The sequence below is a fragment of the Ascaphus truei genome, chromosome 19 (assembly GCF_040206685.1).
Source record: "Ascaphus truei isolate aAscTru1 chromosome 19, aAscTru1.hap1, whole genome shotgun sequence".
Taxonomy (NCBI): domain Eukaryota; kingdom Metazoa; phylum Chordata; class Amphibia; order Anura; family Ascaphidae; genus Ascaphus; species Ascaphus truei.
In genome coordinates, this window is record NC_134501.1 from 38,552,148 (window position 1) to 38,572,316 (window position 20,169).

At 43.8% G+C, this 20,169-nt stretch overlaps 1 protein-coding gene across 2 annotated transcripts in view; it reads right to left on the reverse strand.

Annotated features, from left to right (window-relative positions):
• Positions 1 to 20,169, reverse strand: part of TOX3 (TOX high mobility group box family member 3) — a 160,509-nt gene that overhangs the window by 9,430 nt on the left and 130,910 nt on the right. For both annotated transcript variants that reach the window (XM_075577152.1, XM_075577153.1), the window contains exons 6-7: positions 4,987 to 5,256; positions 2,364 to 2,591 (exon numbers count right to left, since the gene is read on the reverse strand). In XM_075577152.1, the coding sequence (XP_075433267.1) occupies positions 2,364 to 2,591; positions 4,987 to 5,256 (498 nt within the window). The remainder of the gene's footprint in view (positions 1 to 2,363; positions 2,592 to 4,986; positions 5,257 to 20,169) is intronic.

Genomic DNA, 20,169 nt, shown 5'->3' on the forward strand with positions numbered 1-20,169 from the left:
CAGAGAAGGACAGAGTAAGAGAGTGAGAGAAAGTGAGAGTGAGAGAGTAAAAGAGTAAGAGAGAGTGAGAGTGAGAGAAAGAGTGAGAGTGTTAGAGAGTGAGATAGAGAGTGAGAGAAAGAGAGAAATAGTGAGAAAGAAAATGAGACTGTGAGAGAGAGGAGTGAGAGAGAGGAGTGAGAGAGTGAGAGAATGAGAGAGAGGTGAGAGTGTGCGAGAGAATGAGTGAGAGAGAGAGAGAGAGACAGAGAGAGAGAGAGAGCAGTTGTTTAACAATTCACAATGCCGATAGATTCAATATAGAATCTGAGTCCAGATTCTTAAAAATCCACCCAGATTGGTTAATACCCAACCGCAGACGGATTTTACTCCGCCGAATGGATTTTGAAGGGTAAGACCGTGAAATTCTGGGGAATGGATTTGGACAGTTCTGCCGTCTCTACACATTGCTCCTAATACAGTATGCCCGTCACTTCCCTGTTTCTGTATAACTAGCCCATGATAGTGAGAAAACCTCGCTCAACCTGGTATAATAGGTAAGTATAGTCGTGGGTGCAACCTAGGAGGTAACGTTAGAACAGTAAAGGTGTAGTAGAGAAGCACACCCAGGGAGGAATCCTATATGCGCTGCACCCCACACAGTAATAAAGTACACGTAGAATGATCGGATTAATAATTAACTTTTATTCAAAATAATGATCCTTAGATACCGTACCTAAAATAAGATACGTCCACAGTGTGAGCAATGCGTACTGTATAAACATATCAAATAACACAGGTTAAAGCGTTACCTCCTGCAGGGGGTTTACTTTTTAAACCTTGTTTTTTATTACTGCAACTGAAAATATCACATGTGAGCAGATTCACACGTCTGCAACCCTGCTTTCCCTATTATCTCTCAGCACACAATGCTTCCACTGCAGCTAAGGATTCTGGGAAATTACATGCCCATGAGCACAGTGCCACCTTTTCCTTCAAATCTATTTTGACAGCGACCCCTATAAGCTTCTGCCTGCCATATAACGGGGAAAGGCAGGCCGCAGACCTCTCTGAGACGTGAATGCGCTCACACGTGGAGTTTTATTTGCTGTACAGTGGAGGGTTTTTGCCATTTTTTTTACCCGCCATAACTTATTTATGGTGTTTTTTAATACTGTGTGGTGTGCACTGCATATAACATTTCTCCCTGGGTGTACAAGGGTGCGCAAAATAGGGGGTGTGGCGGTTACAGAGGCTCTGCGCTTCCCCAAAGGCATTTATATAAAATGCCAGGAGACCGCGCAAGGCCTCTGTAAATATCCTTAACTTGGCTTCGGGCGACGTGTCATCAAATGACGCTGTGGAGTAAAGTGAGATGGCGTTGCCATGGCAATGTGACATCATTTGACGCCGGAGCCAAGGTAGGGGGAGGGTGCGCAGGGAGATAGAGCAGGCAGGGGGGCGCAGACAAAAAAGTTTGCGCACCCCTGCTCTACTACACCTTTACTGTTATGGATACTATGTTATGTTACTGTATAACCAGCAGCAAATACTGGGGCAGTTGCCAGTTAAGTAGGAATCTGAAGAACATTGGGGCAAGATGGGTATAACTACAATACGTCAGTGAACCAGGCAACTCTAACAATGTCAAGGTGAGAGAGAAGTATAATTGGCTACGTGAAGTTGATTACTTGAACTATATATCGCTGAGCATTGGTGGGTCACATTTTTAGATATATACATTCGGCACGGAACGTTTTTATAGATCTCTAGATCAGCCGTCTCTCTGCAGCCGTATCCCCGCAGCGCTGAAGGTAAGAGGCAGGGCTCTATTTCTTTCCCCCTAGCTAACGTAGGTGCCCTTATATGGGTCTCTACATCATGAGGGGGAGGTTATATGCCATATTTGGTCAACTACATCATCAAGGGGGCTCGAGCGTTACATAACACTATCCAGCCCCTTGATTATGTAGATGAAAAAATATGGCCATACTGCCTCCCCCTCATGTTGTACAGTAGAGCACCAATATAAGGGCATCTACGTCATCCAGGGGGAGAGAAATACAGCCCTGCAGCTCACCTGCGTTGCAGTGACACGGCTCCAGACAGAGAGATGGGGACATGGCTGCAGACAGCTGCGCAGCTCACCTAGAAGGTGAGTATTGTTATTCTCTCGCTGCTGATGGCCCAAATGGGACCGCTGCGTCCCATTCAGAAGCATGGAACCCCAGAGAGTTATGCCCCCTGGGCAGCTTACTGTTCTCGGGTCGCGACAATTGTAGCCAGACCGGAACAGTGAAAATCGCAGCACCGAGTCCAGTAAGTATTGCTACATCTGTATAACAAGCAGTCAATGGTTTGTCTTAATCCCCCCAATCAATTACCTGTTTCTGCTCTTCCCCTAAACCGTCCCACATGGAGGCAACAATTTTGGATACTTCTCCGAAGGTAGCGTTCGGGTTTTGGCCTTTGATGGCAGCCTGTGTGTCCCTAAAGAACAAGGCGTAGGCAGATACTGGCTTCTGGGGCTCGTTGGGGTCTTTCTTTTTCTTCTTCTTTGGGGTCTTGGGCTTCTTGCCGGAGTCCGGGGCCGCTCTTTTCTCACCGATGGTCTAAAAAGAGTCAAGAAATAGGACAACCCAATCAAACAGATAAATGTCTGGCTAATTTACCCAGTGCAATGTAATTAGGACACTTAAAAGGTGTGATCCCTGCCAGAGGATTATCGCTGTGGGGTGTGGGGGCAATCTGGACGCAAGCCCCCTACCCTTCCACACCCGCAGCGTGACTGCGGTAGTGCCATTGCCGGAGCTGCAGCTTTTCCACTGTTGCTCCGGAGACGGTACGTGCTGTTACATCTGCACACATGCACGGCAGTGCCTGGTTTCTGCCAGTTTAACTTTGCTGAACTTCTATGCCAAATAAAAAGCAGCGTTAAGTAATCCAGGCGTCCGCTTTTCTCCGTGGATATTCCACTGGAAAGATGTACTGTAGCAATGGATATTTTTATTTTGCTACGAAGAATACAAATATGGTATCTTTTCTGCATTTTTTAAATTATTGGAACATTATAAAGAAAACAAAAACAAATTTAGCACGGGCACACACACATTTTAGCAGTTGAAGCGGCCATCTCAGTCCCATACTCAGTCCCAATGTCCCAGGATATACTTGAAAACAAGAGGTAACTCTCAATGTATTACTTCCTGGTAAAATATTTTATAAATAAATAAATAAATCTCGGCACTGCTTTTTCTTTAACTTATTTTTACATAGATTTCAAGCAGGGGGTCTCCGAAGCAAAACCCATTAATTTCAGCTCCAGGAATCCCCTGCTTCCGGAGATACAGGCCTTCGTAGTAGGTGCCGGTAGCTGCTCCGCTCGGCTAACAGGGATCGCATAATGGCTGCTTTTCAAAGCTCCTGCTCACAGTGGGCCAATAGGAAGCCGTGACATCATCCAGTGTGGCTTCCTATTGGCCCACGTTAAACTTTTCTGAGATACTGGCAGACCATTCGGAGGTAAGTATCTCAGGAAGCAGGGGGTCGCCGGAGCTGAAATGAATGGGGTTCAGCTCCAGAGATCCCCTGCTTCAAACTTATGTTAAAACAAAGAATAACTAATGTCCTCTAAGGGAAAGTCAACCACAAAACCTGGTCTGGAAAATATGCACATAATGCAGGTTACATACAAAGAGAGACTGAGTCACCTTAAGTCTAAGGTTTAATATCTAAATCAAATATTAACTTGAGCAGCCAAACCAGTAAGTAAATATAATAAGGGCCTATGCCAGTGGGAGCCAACTAAACGACACAATGATATTATTACTATGGCCATGTTCATTTAAAACTCACAATTGTATTTTAGACTATTCTGTAATGGTCTTACAATGGATCCACGTGGATGTAGTTTGTACGTGAGTTATTAAAATCTCAGAGTATCTTCTTTAAACGGTTACACGGTCGTGTACAAAGCAGATCTATGACAAACTCTTAATGTTCCTCTACATGGTGTTACCCATCCGTATAGTCATCTTTTTGTCACGATCCATACATCCACAACTCTTACAGAAGTGTCCACGTGTTTTATGGCACGCAGGTGTCAAACTCCATGGGTAAAAATCTACAAGATTTGGTGGTTGGGGGATCAATAAATTGGCATTTTAATGGGGAAAAATGATTTTGGGAATGGAATCTCAACACATTGCAACCTCCCAAACATGACATCACAAGTCACATGGCCGACCCAAACGGTATACTGTAGATTTGGTTTTGTTAAGTTCCTGCACACACAAATCGCACCGCATGTTAAGGCTTAAAGTTACATTGCCTTATTTTGAAAGTGCAATCCAAAGGCGAGCCAAAAAACAACCTTTTGTGAACAATTACAATCTAACTGGCTTTCAGAAATGACTTAACCATGTTTAAAGCAAAGCGTTGGCTTCTTTAGTTTCTCTGGAAATACATTTAATAATTTAATTTTATAGGGGTCTCAGAATGTGAGTGTTTGTCAATCAAGTGTTTTCTTTACCCTGATCCCACCCTGTCCTAAGCAGAGCGCCAATAAAGGTAACGGAGGGGCTGGGAAAAAAATTCTGTGCAAACGTTTGTTGTACACACAGTGACACAAAGTGACACACAGTGACACACAGTGACACACAGTGACACAAAGTGACACACAGTGACACACAGTGACACAAAGTGACACACAGTGGCATGCAGAAGAAATCAAACCCCCTTCCAAGTGTCAACTCCCCATATTTAGAAACCAACTAATTTTATAATACTTACACGTCAGATTTGGGTAAAAAGGCATTAGTCACCTAGATGTACAGTACTATAACTCCTTAACCCTGTCACTGCCATTAGTACCCTTTGCCCCTAGGAGGGACTGACCCCTTAACCATGTCACTGCCATTAGTACACAGTGCTCCTAGGAGGGACTGAGCCCTTAAAGTTACGTTACCAAGTGAGCTGTGGGATTGGGAATACGATGGTAGTACTTACCCTGCTGGACTCCTCCGTGTCCTCTTCATTGACAGAGCTGGAAGGAGACGGGGTAGCCGACTTGCTGGCGGGAGGGGAGGGTGAGGTATGCGGTAAGGTAGCACCACCAATATTGAGTCCCAGTTGAGCACTGAGTTGGGACTGGTTTATGGTGGTAAGCTGACTGGGAGACATCATTCCTGCACGCGCCGCATCGGTCATGTGAACCAGTGACCTCATAATTAACGAGTGGTCCTGCCGGTACTGGGCCATCTGGGTCTGCCTTTGGTCCTACGGAAAAAGGGAGTGCAGTGTTAGAGGAGAAAATATGGGAGCAACCCCCGATAGCTGAAACAAATAACATTGTGTAAAAAATGTAACAATTAAATTGCCTTCCTTAAACAAATATAACCGTGCTAAACGCAAAGAATTGCCTGGAATGTTCTTTTCATTCCTTCCTTGGAAATAAAGCACAATTTTCTTTTCTTTGGGAGAGTGTTTGTTAACGCAGTGCTTCCTTTACTAAAATCACACTGACCTTGCAGGGCATGATGTAGAGAAAGGAGAACTGGCGCACAGCCAAAAGAGTGGGTCACCAAAAAACTGAATGAAGAATAATCCTTTATTAATCCATAAAAAAGCGGAGACAGACACCCTCCTATGCGTTTCGTGTATCAAAATACACTTTATGCAGGGCAGGCAGAGGAAAATCAATCCCCTCTCAAGTCTTAGCCCAACAAACCATATTTATAAACTAACTTTAAAGTTTACAGTATTTATCAGCGCAGGAGAGGAGCGGGCAGTACTGTATATATCAGCGCAGGAGAGGAGCGGGCAGTACTGTATTTATCAGCGCAGGAGAGGAGCGGGCAGTACTGTATATATCAGCGCAGGAGAGGAGCGGGCAGTACTGTATGTATCAGCACAGGAGAGGAGCGGGCAGTACTGTATTTATCAGCACAGGAGAGGAGCGGGCAGTACTGTATTTATCAGCGCAGGAGAGGAGCGGGCAGTACTGTATTTATCAGCGCAGGAGAGGAGCGGGCAGTACTGTATTTATCAGCGCAGGAGAGGAGCGGGCAGTACTGTATGTATCAGCGCAGGAGAGGAGCGGGCAGTACTGTATTTATCAGCACAGTAGAGTGAGCGGGCAGTACTGTATGTATCAGCGCAGGAGAGGAGTGGGCAGTACTGTATTTATCAGCACAGGAGAGGAGCGGGCAGTACTGTATTTATCAGCGCAGGAGAGGAGCGGGCAGTACTGTATTTATCAGCACAGGAGAGGAGCGGACAGTACTGTATTTATCAGCGCAGGAGAGGAGCGGGCAGTACTGTATTTTTCAGCGCAGGAGAGGAGCGGGCAGTACTGTATGTATCAGCGCAGGAGAGGAGCGGGCAGTACTGTATGTATCAGCGCAGGAGAGGAGCGGGCAGTACTGTATATATCAGCGCAGGAGAGGAGCGGGTAGTACTGTATTTATCAGCGCAGGAGAGGAGCGGGCAGTACTGTATGTATCAGCGCAGGAGAGGAGCGGGCAGTACTGTATAAATCAGCACAGGAGAGGAGCGGGCAGTACTGTATGTATCAGCACAGGAGATGAGCGGGAAGTACTGTATATATCAGCGCAGGAGAGGAGCGGGCAGTACTGTATATATCAGTGCAGGAGAGGAGCGGGCAGTACTGTATCAGCGCAGGAGAGGAGAGGGCAGTACTGTATTTATCACACAGGAGAGGAGCGGGCAGTACTGTATGTATCAGCGCAGGAGGGGAGCGGGCAGTACTGTATGTATCAGCGCAGGAGGGGAGCGGGCAGTACTGTATGTATCAGCGCAGGAGAGGAGTGGGCAGTACTGTATGTATCAGCGCAGGAGAGGAGCGGGCAGTACTGTATTTATCAGCGCAGGAGAGGAGCGGGCAGTACTGTATTTATCAGCGCAGGAGAGGAGCGGGCAGTACTGTATTTATCAGCGCATGAGAGGAGCGGGCAGTACTGTATTTATCAGCGCAGGAGAGGAGCGGGCAGTACTGTATTTATCAGCGCAGGAGAGGAGCGGGCAGTACTGTATGTATCAGTGCAGGAGAGGAGCGGGCAGTACTGTATAAATCAGCACAGGAGAGGAGCGGGCAGTACTGTATATATCAGTGCAGGAGAGGAGCGGGTAGTACTGTATAAATCAGCACAGGAGAGGAGCGGGCAGTACTGTATGTATCAGCACAGGAGAGGAGCGGGCAGTACTGTATGTATCAGCACAGGAGAGGAGCGGGCAGTACTGTATGTATCAGCGCAGGAGAGGAGCGGGCAGTACTGTATGTATCAGCACAGGAGAGGAGCGGGCAGTACTGTATATATCAGCGCAGGAGAGGAGCGGGCAGTACTGTATCAGCGCAGGAGAGGAGAGGGCAGTACTGTATTTATCACACAGGAGAGGAGCGGGCAGTACTGTATGTATCACACAGGAGAGGAGCGGGCAGTACTGTATGTATCAGCGCAGGAGAGGAGCGGGCAATTACTCAGATCAGTAATTTCTACTATTACTTTATCTCATAGACAATTATAATAAGGTCTATTATGTGAAGAGTATGACTGGATATTTTCTCACTGAATCATTTTTCAGACAGATATTATGGCCCAGGTCCAGAACAGTGAATTAAGACACTGACTCTGTAAGCAACAACACTGAGTTTGAGTCAGGATGAACCTTGTACACTTCCCAGTGTCAGCTCCATGTGACCGTGGACAAGTGACTTTATCTCCCTTTGCCTCAGGTAGCAGACTGTAAGCTCTTCTGCACAGGGACTGTGTCTGTGAACAAATCCCTCTGTGCCGTGTACTGCGCACTACACTGTAACCCCATTGGGACAAGAGCATGTGAAATAAAGTAATTATTATACACATGTCATGTGGGTCTCTGTGTGCAGATGTTGCATGTATTATTCCAATTCATGGCATGCAGTTACATGTTTACTGCAGTGCTTGGCTGACGCGTAAAAAACATTGGGTTTCTTTTTATTCTTTTTGCAAATCTTACACAATTTTTTGTAAATTCTGCATCATTTCCATTCAGGACTTGTACCCAATGTGCGGATCCGTGAGTGCTTACGGAGTCTCTATGGAGAATGACTTCACAGCTGACGGCGTTGCTGTGGCGTTATGGTAGGGCCTAATCAGTGGTTGGGCTAGTGTTGGGGTTTTTAGTAAATAATAGTAATAATTTTTAACTATAACAGTCGTTAGTGGTAAAGGGATGCAATTAGAATCATCATAACGTTGCATATCCACTAAACGTCAGTTAAGGCTAGCGGAGGGAGGGGAACGTTACTTAAGTCAGGGGTCCTAAAGACCCCACCAACAGGTCAGGTTTTCAGAACATCCCTGGTTCAGCACAGGTAGCTCAGTTTCAAGAAATCCCTGCTTCAGTACAGGTGACTCAGTGGAAGATGATACACAGATGCGCAGGTGTGTATCAGTGTGACACCCAGTCCTGGATATATTGACGTTTGTGAGGGTGATAGCACACTGTGGGAGCTCTTACTGCACTAGTGTTGCAGGCTGGAAGGTTGCTTTGGTACCACTGTAATTGTAGACGTTGATGATCCCTTCCGACGGCACTCGATGCTCTGGTACCACTGTAATTGTTGCTTTGGAAGGTTGCTTTGGTAGGTTGCTTTGGTACCACTGTAATTGTAGACGTTGATGATCCCTTCCGACGGCACTCGATGCTCTCTGCGACTTCCCGGCTTGGATCCGCTGGTTCTTTCCCCACGTGTACTGCGATCACTCAGGCAACTCTCGATCGAGCCTGACGGCACTCAGGCTCGTGCAGATCTGATCTTATCTATTATGCCGCCGCTTTTTAATTGCTCCTCTCCCTCTTAATGCCACCTCTTCCACAGACTTTGTTACGGGCCACTTCTTATGTCCATCAATCGTCATATGCACATAATACATTGAAGAGAAACCTTCCAAGGGGCTGTGTGAGAGTGGTAATTGTATCACACAGGGGGTTACATATATAATTACAGTAGCTTTATGGATAGCATATTAACTCAGTGAACAAAATATCCATTTCTGTTTTAAGGCAACGTCATGGTACGAGCCCTGATTTACCGAAGGTTTGTGGACTTATCCCCTATGGTTTAATTCCCGGTGTCAACTCCGTGTGAGCTTGGGCCAGTCACTTTAACTCCCTGTGCCTCAGACACCAAAAACACAGATTGTAAGCTCTATTCCTATGTGCTACGTACCGTGCACTATACTGTAATTGTGACGCGCTTTTTTTCCCATGGGGAGAAAAGCACTATATGGAATAAAAGAATGTATTATAACGTTGTACAAAACATTTAATGAATCGTCTTTTATTTATATTTTCTAAGCTTATTCCATTTACTTTTCATCTGCCCTAGAATCTTAAATTAAAAGTGTTGCATGTAAATGATGAGCACTTCATGGATCTCAGCTTCATGACATCAGGCGGTCTCGAGTTACCGAAGGGGTACCTAGACCACCTCCCACCCCTCCTCCCCACACCCAATAAGACACAGTCTCCAGATTTTGGGTAAACTGGCCACAGCATTTATTAAAGCAACATAACCCAAATAGCAGCATCAGATTGCACACGCACGTGACGCCCAAGGACCCACCGGCCGTACCAGCCAAGCAGGAAATGTATAATATACCCCTACCCAAACCGGAAGGACATCACCAGACCGACTGCCTGTGCACAGCCCAGCAACGCCTCCCCCCTCTTATTTAAACTGGATCACTGATCCGTCCTTAGCACGTACAATCTGAACAGTGCCCCCCGCTGGCTGCGACAATAACAAACCATATAACTTTTCACCATTTTTTTTTTAAACATATATATTCTTTTTTTTTAATGTGAACTTATCACAACATAAACAATACACACCGCAAAATATACAGTACATACAAAAAGAGGGCGGGATCCGCACCGGGGCCCATGACTGTGACTCAGTAAACGGGATCCAAAACACCTCCCGAAAGCCGAGTTGTAACGTCCTTGCAGCGTCTTCAGAGGGGTACCTGGTGAGCCACTCCTCAATCGCGTTGGCGCCCACTGGCATCGGGGTCCCCTTCTTCACAGCGTCCTTAGCTGAACAGGCTCCTACCCAACTTTTTCCTTTCTTGTAACACCTCTGGGCTGAGTAATTCCCATCCATACCGGAACAGCAGGCGAAGAGGGTGAGTAACCTACACTACTCTCCTCTCTACCCTTCCCTTATGTCCAGCCCCTCTAGCTCTGATCTCACTGTCCCAAGTTCCCTTAAAGCAGCAGTCCAAGCTGCTGGTTTTTAATTATTATTATTTTTTTCCCCTTTAATATGTGGATCAATACAATCCACACAATGATAAGTAATTAGCTAAGTTGTCGATCTAGCCGTTCTCCTGTGAGCGATCGGCGAAGATTCGGCTCAGGGGTTCACTAAATGGCTGTTAGTACAGCAGAAGAGGACCAAAGATGCAAAGTTCTGTGGGGAAGATCATGTGACCAGGCAGTCACTAGATACAATTGGTGCACTGCTAGTGAGAGGGCAGGGCTGAAAAAGGGATGTGCCTGAGCCTGCTTCAGAAGTGGAAGTGGATGTGACTTTGTAAGTGATTGCTATTGAAACAAAAAATGCTTGTTACATTATAATACATTAAAAATGTAATTCAGAGGTTTTTTTTAAATGCTACAAGTATTTTCGCCTAGTACAGAATGGATTTATTTAAAAAAACACGTAGGATATTTCTTGATCTGCAGCTTTAACCCCATAAGTGCTGCCTCGGGCCTGCACCCCCCTCTGTCATGCTCCTCTTCCGGAGAGCTACTGGTGGGCCTCTTAATGATCAGAGCACTCCTGCTAAATGCACTACGTTTTTCCATTTCAACTTTTTTTTATATTTGGAAATAAAGATATAGTGACCTAAAAGGAAAATGCAAATAAAGTGAAACGAAATTGAAAAAAAAAGTCAATGTAATAGTAAATATCTTGCATAACAAGCATTATAGTAGTAATAATAATAATAAGGCTATTCGTACTTAAAATATAAGCAACCGTGCATTTTGAATAGCAGTCTAATTTGGGTTTTAAGTGACAGGATAAATGCAATAAAAATAGAATGTGATTTCAGACTGAAACGGAAGACGCATTTAAACACTTTCCCAATATATTCTCTGTAGAGGCAAATACAGTATATGACATGTTATCTTTGCTTTGGTTGAACTCCTGAACTTGGAGAAACATTTTCTTGATTCCCATTAACTCTACCCTTTGTAACATAATTTAAACATTAAGAATCTGATCCTGGATTGCAGGAAGATCAAGTTTGGTTCATTACAATTTGGGTCCATCCAATCATTTAAAAAACAAAATTGAATTTTCAAGTACAAATCGATCTATGAATGCAATGCAATATAGAGTAGAAAGATTACTATTTTTAATCACTAGTATTCACCTTCTATTATGAAAACAGATTGTTAATATCGGCAATTGTATTTTTGCCCATGTATACTGTATTTTTAGAGATATAGCACAAACAATGAACATAGTGCTGAACAAAATAAAATATAGAATCCAAATATCCAAGTACATAATAGGGTTGCAACTCTGCCCTAGAGAGCTGACAATCTAAGGCTGAGAACATAGAGATGGGTGCTTTCCCTGGCCTTACTACGCGCGCCGTCCGGGGGTGGGCCAGTGACGTCACGGAGCTGGTTCGCCCTCATTGGGTGAACCGCTCATGTGACCGGCCCTCCGCTCCCCTCAGTGTGCAAACGAAAAAAATTTTATGTGCTACACCTCCACACGCCTGCAGAAGCATGCGCGAGCCCCTGCTAAAGCCACTCTCATTGTGGCTGCAAGGACTCACTGGCAAGCGTGAGCGCGACTCAGCGCGAGTCAGCGGCTAATCGCTGACCATGCCCGCGGCCTAAGTGGGATGCTGGGAGAGCAGCAGCGACAGTATGGGAAGATATACTGCAAGTGCAGTGGTTGGCCTTGGTAGTTGGTAAGTGCCACGTGAGTCTGGAGAGAAGTGTTCTTGAGTCTATGTTGACTATTGAAATGTTTTATTCAGAATGGTGGATGCAGTGGAAAGGAGACGGTTTTGTATGAGCAGATGTTACCTGAGAATAGGGGTGGCCAACTCCACTCCAATCAGTCTTCAACTGAGCCACTGATTGAACCACCTGTGCTGAAGCAGGGCTATCCTGAACACCTGACCTGTTGATGGCCCTTGAGAACTTGAGTTGGCTACCCAGGCTTTAGAGGTTCACATAGTAATATGAAATGATTAGGAATGGGACTGGCCATGAGAGACTCCATGCCTTTCCTGACACGTTTATAACCTTTTCCGCTGACAAACCGTTACTGAATATGAATACATGTTTTTATTAGAATGCGCTGTATATCTGTACAGGTGAATGGGTCGCACTTTACCTTCTGCCACCGAAACGTGTGGTATGGAAAAGCACCATTTATTAAAAACATGGGCCGATATTTTCTTACTACGACTATTTGCAGAACGCCAAAAAAATCGGGGGGGGGGGGGGGGGGAACGGGAAATAAGCATTTTGCAATCTGTCACCAATGATAGTGAAAAACGTTTCAACATTTAACATTCAACATTTTAACTTTACTGTTAAAAAAATAATAATAATAAACATTCTGTTGAAACATAATTCCCCCAAAGTAAAAACTAGGGCTTAAAGCAGGAAAATGTGAAATCTTATATATAGCAGTGCAAGATCTTTGTTACACTTTCCTGTTTGTGATATTTTGTTGCCAGTATTCCCAGCAGTTTGAGCTGCAAACTGTAACAATAGATAATGTTACCTCAGTAATATCAGGACACATTGTAGCTGCTGAGTTACACTGACTGACGGATTGATTGAAACTGAAAGGCGGCCATTTAGTTGGCACACAATCAGGATTTTGACAGATTTATAACAGGAGCAACAAACGATTGCCAGTTTAGATAAGAATGTAGAATGATACATTGTCACACGCTTTACATATACAAATAATAAGAAACAAAAAAGGGGGGGGGGTGTATTGCTGCTTTGATGTAAACAGAAACCAAATGTACATCTCATCAAGAACTGAACTATTGTGATGCGGTAGGAGTGAGTTCTTAAATACGCCCACCTACTCCATCATTTCAATTTGTAGTTGAATAACAAATACATTGCAATTGGTAACAGTTGGGTGCGTGACCCCTCCTCCCTGGTTATAAGCTCACCCATTCCACTATTAAATAGCAGCTTGTGTTATGCGCCTGTGAATAAGCAGTCTATTGAGACCGTTCTCCCTCCATTAGCACGGTGAAGAGAGACATAGCGAGGTGAAGAGAGCGTTTGCAGATAGTGTTCGCACCTGTAGAAGAGAGGACACCTTGGCGGGGTTACAGGCTTAAAGATACTCCGGCTAAAGAAATTCACTAAATGACCCTCACTTATCGGAAGAGAGACAGATAAGTACAGTATTTAGCTATTTGTCATATGTTGTATGTATAAGGTAACAATCCCAGTAACACTCTTGTTGACACAAATATATATGGTGGGGTGTGTTTGCGTTCGGAGCTGGCAGGGGCTGTGTGTCTGAACAACAAATAAAATACACATGAAGTTTGACAGCAAACGCTATAAAGAATTAGAATAGAGGCCTGTGGGTAAACGCTCATACAAGGAATATTTGACATTCAAAATTGAATGGAATCTACAAGAAAAAAAATAAGAATTAATGTCTTTTGGAGAGATAAATATCCAAGGACAAAATTGCAAGGAAATATATATAAACAAAAGAGGTTACAGTGGAACTGAAAGAAATAAACGCAACTCAAACAAATACATTGTAAATATCACTGTTTTGAACGACATCCAAATGAATTTGGTAGAGCAGGTTTCACACAAAGCTAAATCAGACTTGGAGATGTGGGATATATATACAATATTTGTACTGGAAGGTTATTTAAAAAAAACATTTCAAAACAATTAGCCTCACCGTCTATTTCAAATATGGAATCAATTAGAAGGCCACTACAGTTAGTATTTCCATCTACACCAGGATAAGAGCTCACAGCGGTAAGTTCATTTAAATTTGGTTATTACCAGATTTTGATGTGATTGTTAAGACCCGTTCAAATCATTAACAGTGTCAGATGGGGCTGTAGTCATTTCTACATTCTTCTCCAAAATATTCTAATGGCTACGATTCAGAAAGTATGAAACATTTCCAATATTTCCAATGTATCTTTTGTCTTTTTACTATAATGGCTTGGACTTGATACGTTGCGGCTTCTTATTGGCCCGCGTGACGCAAAGATTTAAATACCAGGAAGCAACTGGTGTTACTTTTTCTGGTAATTATAGGCTAAAGCAGTAAAATTCAGGGCATTATTGAAAACCCTGCTCTTTGATTGGTTAAAATTCCGGGCATTATTCAATCAATAATGCCCGGAATTTTAGTAGCTTGCAAAGTGCAGTTTTCAATGTGTTTATTTCCAGCCAATCAGCTTTCAGAACAGCTGAGACAGGACAGGGGATTGGTTTGCATGAAGTAAAAGCTCTGAGACAGGGCAGGAGATTGGTCAGGACGTATCAGCCACGGGTTGACTCCTCCCCCTCCCGAGCTGACAGATTTTCTGAGCAGATTCAGTGGATTGGGGGGGGGGGGGGGTTAAAGGGTCTTCAACTCTTCCAGCCAGGGCATTATTGGCCAGTAATGCCCTGTTCTTCGGCGATTATTACTTAAGTATCCCGGGAACTAGAGGTCCCCGGAGCTGAAATTTGCGCGGTTCAGGTCCATGAGCACCTGGTTTCTATCCTGTTCAAAAAAAAGAAGGAATGCTTGAAGCTTCACCAATCACCACTGTTGTTGATATTTGAAAGTGTGTACTTGTACTACTGTACATTTAAATATCCAATCCCATGGAATTGAAGCAGGGATTCTATGGAGCTGAACCTCATTCATTTCAGCTCCGGGACCCCTGCTTCCGGAGATTCTTACTTCCGTAGTGGGTAGCGGTAGCCGCTCTGCTCGGCGGGCAAGGATCACATAATGGACGTTTTTCTAGGCTCGTGCTCCCTGTGGGCCAATAGAAAGCTGTGACATCATCCGGTGCGGCTTCCTATTGGCCTGTGTGACGCAGGAGCTGTATACTTTGCCAAGACACCGGTACCCCATTTGGAGGTCTGCATATTGGGAAGCAGGGGGTTTCCGGGAGCTGAAATGAATGGGGTTCTGCTCCAGTGACCCCGTTTCAATACTGTGTTTAAAAAAATAATTAAAAAATTGCATGAATTGCTTCTTAAACTTCTACAACAACTATGAATCTCCGCTCGAAATGACAGAATCCGGCAATAAACCAAATCTTTAGAGGAAAGGAAACCCACAAACAGAAGATGTAGTAACAGAAGATGTAGCCTCGCATATGACAAATGATTATGGCCTTCAAAAATGGAGTTGTTCTTTGGCAGTTAACTATAGCAATAAACATCTTCATAAAAATAATAAGTGCTTGTTTTAATAGAATGTTCCACACATTAAACACATTAATGATCCATGAAATAACTGTTTGATCAGCAACACATTAAAGCAACTTCGCCCCAACACAGTATTAATTGAAAATGCACTCGTGTTCGCTAAAATATCAGGCCACAGAGTGAGAACCTAGAAATAGCACCGCCGAGCGTAACACGCACTGTTGACATCTTGACTTGCAGAACAGCCAACGTGCTTCTGAATTTGCTGAAATAATAATGGCTGCCGTATAGATTTACATTGGCCCTTTGTTTTACAGGTTAGCAGCAAATGAGGAATTCACGATAAATTGGTTGAAAATGAGCCTTTGCTAAATGACAATAATCATTTAACAGTGTTATTTTATGTTTGCTGTGTGTAGGGTTTTCAGTGCAATAATCAAGACCTTCAATTGTCAGTCACGTGGGTAAAATCCCGCCCTTTCTGGTTATAGTGGTGGTAAATGGTTTGCAACAGCTGCTCACTTCCTGTCCACTGGTATCTATACAGTGGTGTCAGACAGGTCCATAGCTATAAAATGTTGTACAGATATAGCTATTTCTATATGTATCTTTATCTAGGTACAATGCGCGTCACAGCAGTAACACATGGGACATAATAATATAACACATAGTGGGAATAAACGCTTCAGACATAAAACATTAGGAAAGGGAGTCCCTGCCCCGAAGAGCTTACAATCTAAGTGGTAAATACGGTGAATGTACAGAAACAGTAGGAGTGTATTCTGGTAAGTGCCTCTGCAAGGGGCCACGGTCGATGTATGAGGGGTATGGTATAAGCCACGGAGCTATTCATATGCTTCGTTAAGCAGGTGTGTTTTAGACAGGATCTTAAAGGTGTAGAGAGAGGGTGCCAGTCGGATAATGAGTGGAAAGGTATTCCAGGGGTGTGGGGCAGTGAGTGAGAGAGGTTTTAGGCGGGAGAGGGCTTTAGATACAAAAGGGCAGAGAAAAGACATCCTTGAGCTGAACGCAAGAGTGAGACAGGTGTATAGCGAGAAATTATGACCGGGATGTAAGGAGGAGCAGAAGAGTGTATAGTGAGAAATTAGGTTTGTGATGTACGAAGTGGCAGAAAAGTGTATACACTGGCGACACACTTTATTCGAGCTCGGCTAGTCCCACGAATTCGGGTATACCCGGGTGTATTGAGGTTTGTGACTGTTTTCTGCCCGAGTGCATTGAGTTATTTTCCAGGCAGGGATTGAAGCATTTTATTCCCGCTGGCTGCAATACTGCACAGTATATATATATACTGCATTACAATTCATGAATTTATGCCATCTGGTAGACACGCGAAGCATTGCAGCCTATTAAATCCTAATCATTATCATTTAACAGATCAGCCGCCCATCAGCCAGGCATGAACCCAGGCTGGGAAGGCAAATGCAACGGGGCTTGTCAGAGGTGAGGAGCGGCGCATTCCAGGTATCTGCCAGGTACATACTGGGTATTTGCTCGAATAAAGTGTGTCGCAGCAGTATAGCCTTAAAAGCCTTTTATACAATACCAATACGTTAGTGTAGACACAGCTATGGACAACTACCTTCTTCTACGTTAACCTCCGATTTCCAGAAACTCATATAAGATTGGCAAACCCTACTAGCAGGAACCATAGCTTGTTTCTATATCCTGTACCCAAGGAAGATTAGCTGCTCATATTTCTGCCAGTGTGTTTTACAAAAAAATATCTCCACTGTTTATTTCCTGCTCCCATTGTATCCTTCAGCTAGTTCGAGCAGCTGGGGAATTCATTATACCATTGCACAGACAATCATTGACACCACTCTTGATACATACCATTCTAATATGTGTGTTCGGTTATTCCTCCCCTAACCTCTCCAATTACTTACTCCATATAACCCCTCTCCAGGCCTTTATTTGCTCAAAATTGTTACTAATTACCTTCATACCTTGACATTACTGCAAACAATATTTTGAAGGTCTATTATATTGCCAGTCTTGGGTTTCAATACATAACCTCTAGGCCAGGTGTGGCCAACTCCACGCTTCAAGGGCCAACAACAGGTCAGGTTTTAAGGATATCCCTGCATCAGCAAAGGTGACCCAATCAGTGGCTCAGTCAACGACTGAGCCACTGATTGAGAGACCTGTGCTGAAACAGGGATAGCCTTAAAACCTGACCTGTTGGTGTCCCTTGAGGACTGGAGTTAACCACTACTACTCCAGGCCATTTTACATATACACACTGCCCTTTGGCCAAAGCATCGTAAGCCTGCAAGCCACGTCAAGGCAGACCCAGTTTGCAGGTCCTAACACTACCAGATAAAATACTAATATACCTCTATTAGAATTAAAATTCTCATGTACCTATATTAGGAGGGAGAAAAACCAACATTGGATCTCTATCCAGTAGAATGAAAAAGACCTGCTAACTTCCTAAACCTGGAACAGGGGTTCCTAAAATGAGCTTGCTGGGGTTCTGTGTGTTGTTTATAATAGAACGACTCAGAGCTACGACTTTTGTGGCAGGGGTGTTCACACTCACTAATGAAAAAAGTAAGGGGGCTGGCACACAGAGCATTATTTTCAAACTGTACCTGTTACTGTTAATCAAGGACCTTTGCTCCAGTCTCTCTGCGTGCGATAACCTTATGATTTGGGGAGCGTCAACAGGCGTTACATGGCAAGCATATCAGCATGGGAAACCCTGAGTCCCTGTGCGTTATCTTGACCAAGTTTGAGGTGGCGGGAATTTGGGTGATAATGAAATGTAAGAAATTCTTACACGGAGTACAGTTGGAAACAGAAAATGGCGCAGTGCGTCCAAAAAATGTTATTGCCCTAAAGCAGCAGTCCCCCCAACTTTTTTATTTTGAAACCCCCATTTTTTTACATAGGTGGAAAGCAAGGGGTCTCCTGAGCTGAACCGTGTTAAATCCAGCTCCGGGAACCACCTGTTTCCTGAGGTACATACTTGAAAACATAGCACTGGTACCATCCCATTCAGGGGAAACAAAATGGCAACAAATCTCCCATCATCCTTTGTGGCTTCCTATTAGCCTGCATGCCACAGGGGATTAAAGCAAGCAAGGACTGCTGGCGCTACCATTCCTGGTATATATCTCTGGAACCATGCGGTTCCTGAAGATTAAATGAACGCTGTACAGCTCCGGGGACCACCTGCTTCTCACCTGTGTAAAAAAAAAAAGGTGAGGGCAGGGCAGTGGAACTGCAGCTTTAATACAAGTTCCCACCACCTTCTCTATCATAAATACCAAAGGAGAAGGAGCAGCTCAGTGAGTAAAGACCCTGACTCTCTAAACAACAACACTGAGTGTGATTCAGGGGAACCTGGTTCATTTCCCGGTGTCAGCTCTGTGTCACCTTGGGCAAGTCACTTTATCTCCCTGTGCCTCTGGCACCAAAAACATAGATTGTAAGCTCACCTCGGCAGGGAGTGTGTCTGTATAAATCCTATGTCCTGTGTACCACGCACTACACTGTAATTGTGACGCGCTTTGAGTCCCTTCGAGAGAAAAGCGCTACATGGAATAAAGTTATTGATGAAATAATTATCATTAAATTAAAGAAGGTTTGTTTCTTTTTGGCACCAGCAAGTGTTTTGTCCTGTAAAATAACTCCCAACAATTACCTTGTAATGGATTTTCATTGTCTCGTTCCATTATTTGATAGATGCAAACATAATTACAACTCCGTGCCATAGGGGCTCCCGTGCAGGTGAGTCTGCATTGAATATGGCAAACCTCACTGCCCTTCTGAGTTACGAGTGGAAGTCCATCTGTCATATCCTAAATGGGTCTTTCATTTGAGTAAATCTATTTCACTTTGGTGGGTGGAAGATAAAACAGACTAAGAGAGACCATTATTCCACGGTCTGTTTTTCTCTCTCTTGTATCTCAGAAGGGAAAAAAAAGAAAATAATATTCATCTGAAGCTTCTGTTATGTACAACAGCCTACGCAGAAGAGAATTTATACAAGTTCAATTTCCATTCAATCGCCACTGCTGTTCCGAGAAGTGTTTCTTTGCGCGAAAGAAATAAAAATAATCTATATGGTAATTATAAGGACCAATCCCCAAGTAACTTTCGGCAAAATGAAAGGTCAGTTCTATTCAAGATTTCTTCTTTTTTTTTTTTATCAGTGCCCTGCACATATTTCTTCTCCTGTCATTTTAAATCTGAACAGTATTTTATTTTCCCATTTACAGCTACCTGCAGAATTAAGTACTTAAGCCAAATAAGAAAAAAAAAAGAAATGTTGAATTCTGGCAAAGGCTATAATAGCATGGAGATAAATCGTTCAGCTGCTCACTCACAAGCCTTCTGGGGCTGTGCGTTTGTCTTCTACTGGTGCACTGTGGGTATTCAAAACTTGTTCAACATGATTTCATTTCATTTCAGGCACTGCCTGAGAAAACTAAATTACAGAATCAATCATACAGAAGGTCAGAGTGAGACTTCATTACATTGCATTGCATGCTTGCATGAATATCTTTCATTTATGACTGACCCAATATGTCACAATAGCTGTCTAGTAAAAAATAATCCACTTTCTGAAATTGATGTACTGCTGATGTCAATAGAAGCTCAGCAAGCTGGACCGATTATAGCGAGAGTTACAAAGAGAGAGAGGGGGGAAAAAGGACCTTCTGAAGTCGAAGATGTAGTTCTGCA